At 51.2% G+C, this 1,337-nt stretch overlaps 1 protein-coding gene across 1 annotated transcript; it reads left to right on the forward strand.

Moving 5' to 3' along the window:
• Positions 1–310: 310 nt before the first annotated feature.
• On the forward strand, positions 311–1,234 carry AK88_05682 (uncharacterized protein; the record flags this gene model as incomplete). The annotated part of the gene is made up of 2 exons (XM_012483284.1): positions 311–484; positions 664–1,234. Coding segments are annotated over 2 exons (744 nt in total), but the record flags the coding sequence as incomplete, so codon positions are not given.
• Between the last annotated feature and the right edge of the window lie 103 nt (positions 1,235–1,337).

Consider the following 1,337-nt stretch of genomic DNA (forward strand, 5'->3'; position numbering starts at 1 on the left):
GCGTTGACGGAGACGGTGTGACGGAGACAGCGTTGACGGGAGAGGCGTTGACGGGAGAGGCGTTGACGGAACAGGCGTGGACGCAGACGGGGTGACAGGAGAGGGGTTGACGCAGACGGGGTGACGGAGAACCGTTGACGCACAGAAGCATTGACGGAGAGGCGTTGACGGCAGAGGCGTTGACGGGACAGGCGTTGACGGGAGACGGGGTGTGACGGAGACGGGGTGTGACGGCGCCGGCAGCCCTGCCAAACCCGTAGCGGTGAAACCGGCAACAGCGTTGGTAACGACGACGACATCGGGCAGTGGCATGAGGACGACCTCATCTGGTGCTCGTGGTAAGGGTGGTAGTAGTGGTGGTGGTGGTCAGGCTGGTCAGGGTGCTGCCGCCGGAGGGACACCGGCGTCCACGGAACAACAAGAGTGTGAAGGAGACAAAATACTGCAGCGGCCATCTAACACACTGTATGTGGTTCCTCCTAATGTAAGTTATATTACACAGCGAGTGCCGAGATGCGCATGCAACGGTAACAACAAACAGAACAGGAATTTGTTCATCAGGCCACTTACACATATATGTCACGGTGTACATGTATTCATGTGTAACAATATAGATACAATGTGCCCATGGGCACTTTTTTAATGTCCATGTGCAACATGCAGGATAACGAATGGAACAAGTGGAAGCAAGTGTTGGAGGAATTTAAGGAATATATGGATGAACACAACGACCTCGCGGATGCCATAGGGGCAAACTGCTATAATAGTGGTTGGAATGATTTCAACGACGGGAAAGACTATCATACGGGGCAAACCGTAGCCGATGTCATACGGTGCAGAGTTATGAGCGTTGCATGGGCCTTTGCAAATGGGTGGCATACGGGTGCAAACGCGACGCAGGCGGGCGTGCACATGAATGAGGAAGAACAGAATATGTTCAGATGTGAAGTAGTGAATGTATTTGGACATCTACTGAAAAAGATGTACTGTACAGATAAGAGAGGCTACAAGAGAGGTGTCGAGTATTCCAGGATAGCATTCAAGAGTATGAAGAGCGCGGGCACAAATGGAACTGGAGTACTCGGGGGTCCCGTTATAGATGGAAAATGCACAGCTTGTGGATATACAGGATATAAGAGGCTAGCGCGAGCAATAAATTTGCCTGTACTGGAGTGGTTCTTGTACGACGCGCACATATTGCAAGGAATCGAGAATATAGAAGGCCGCGCGAACTGTAATACACCGTGGAAGGAGTATACAGCGGACAAGATGAAGATGCATAACCCGAAAGAGCTGGATGAAGAGAAAATCACTGAAATAAAGCCAGAACAGGAGAA

The sequence above is a fragment of the Plasmodium fragile genome (assembly GCF_000956335.1).
Source record: "Plasmodium fragile strain nilgiri unplaced genomic scaffold supercont1.235, whole genome shotgun sequence".
NCBI classification, from domain to species: Eukaryota; Apicomplexa; class Aconoidasida; order Haemosporida; family Plasmodiidae; genus Plasmodium; species Plasmodium fragile.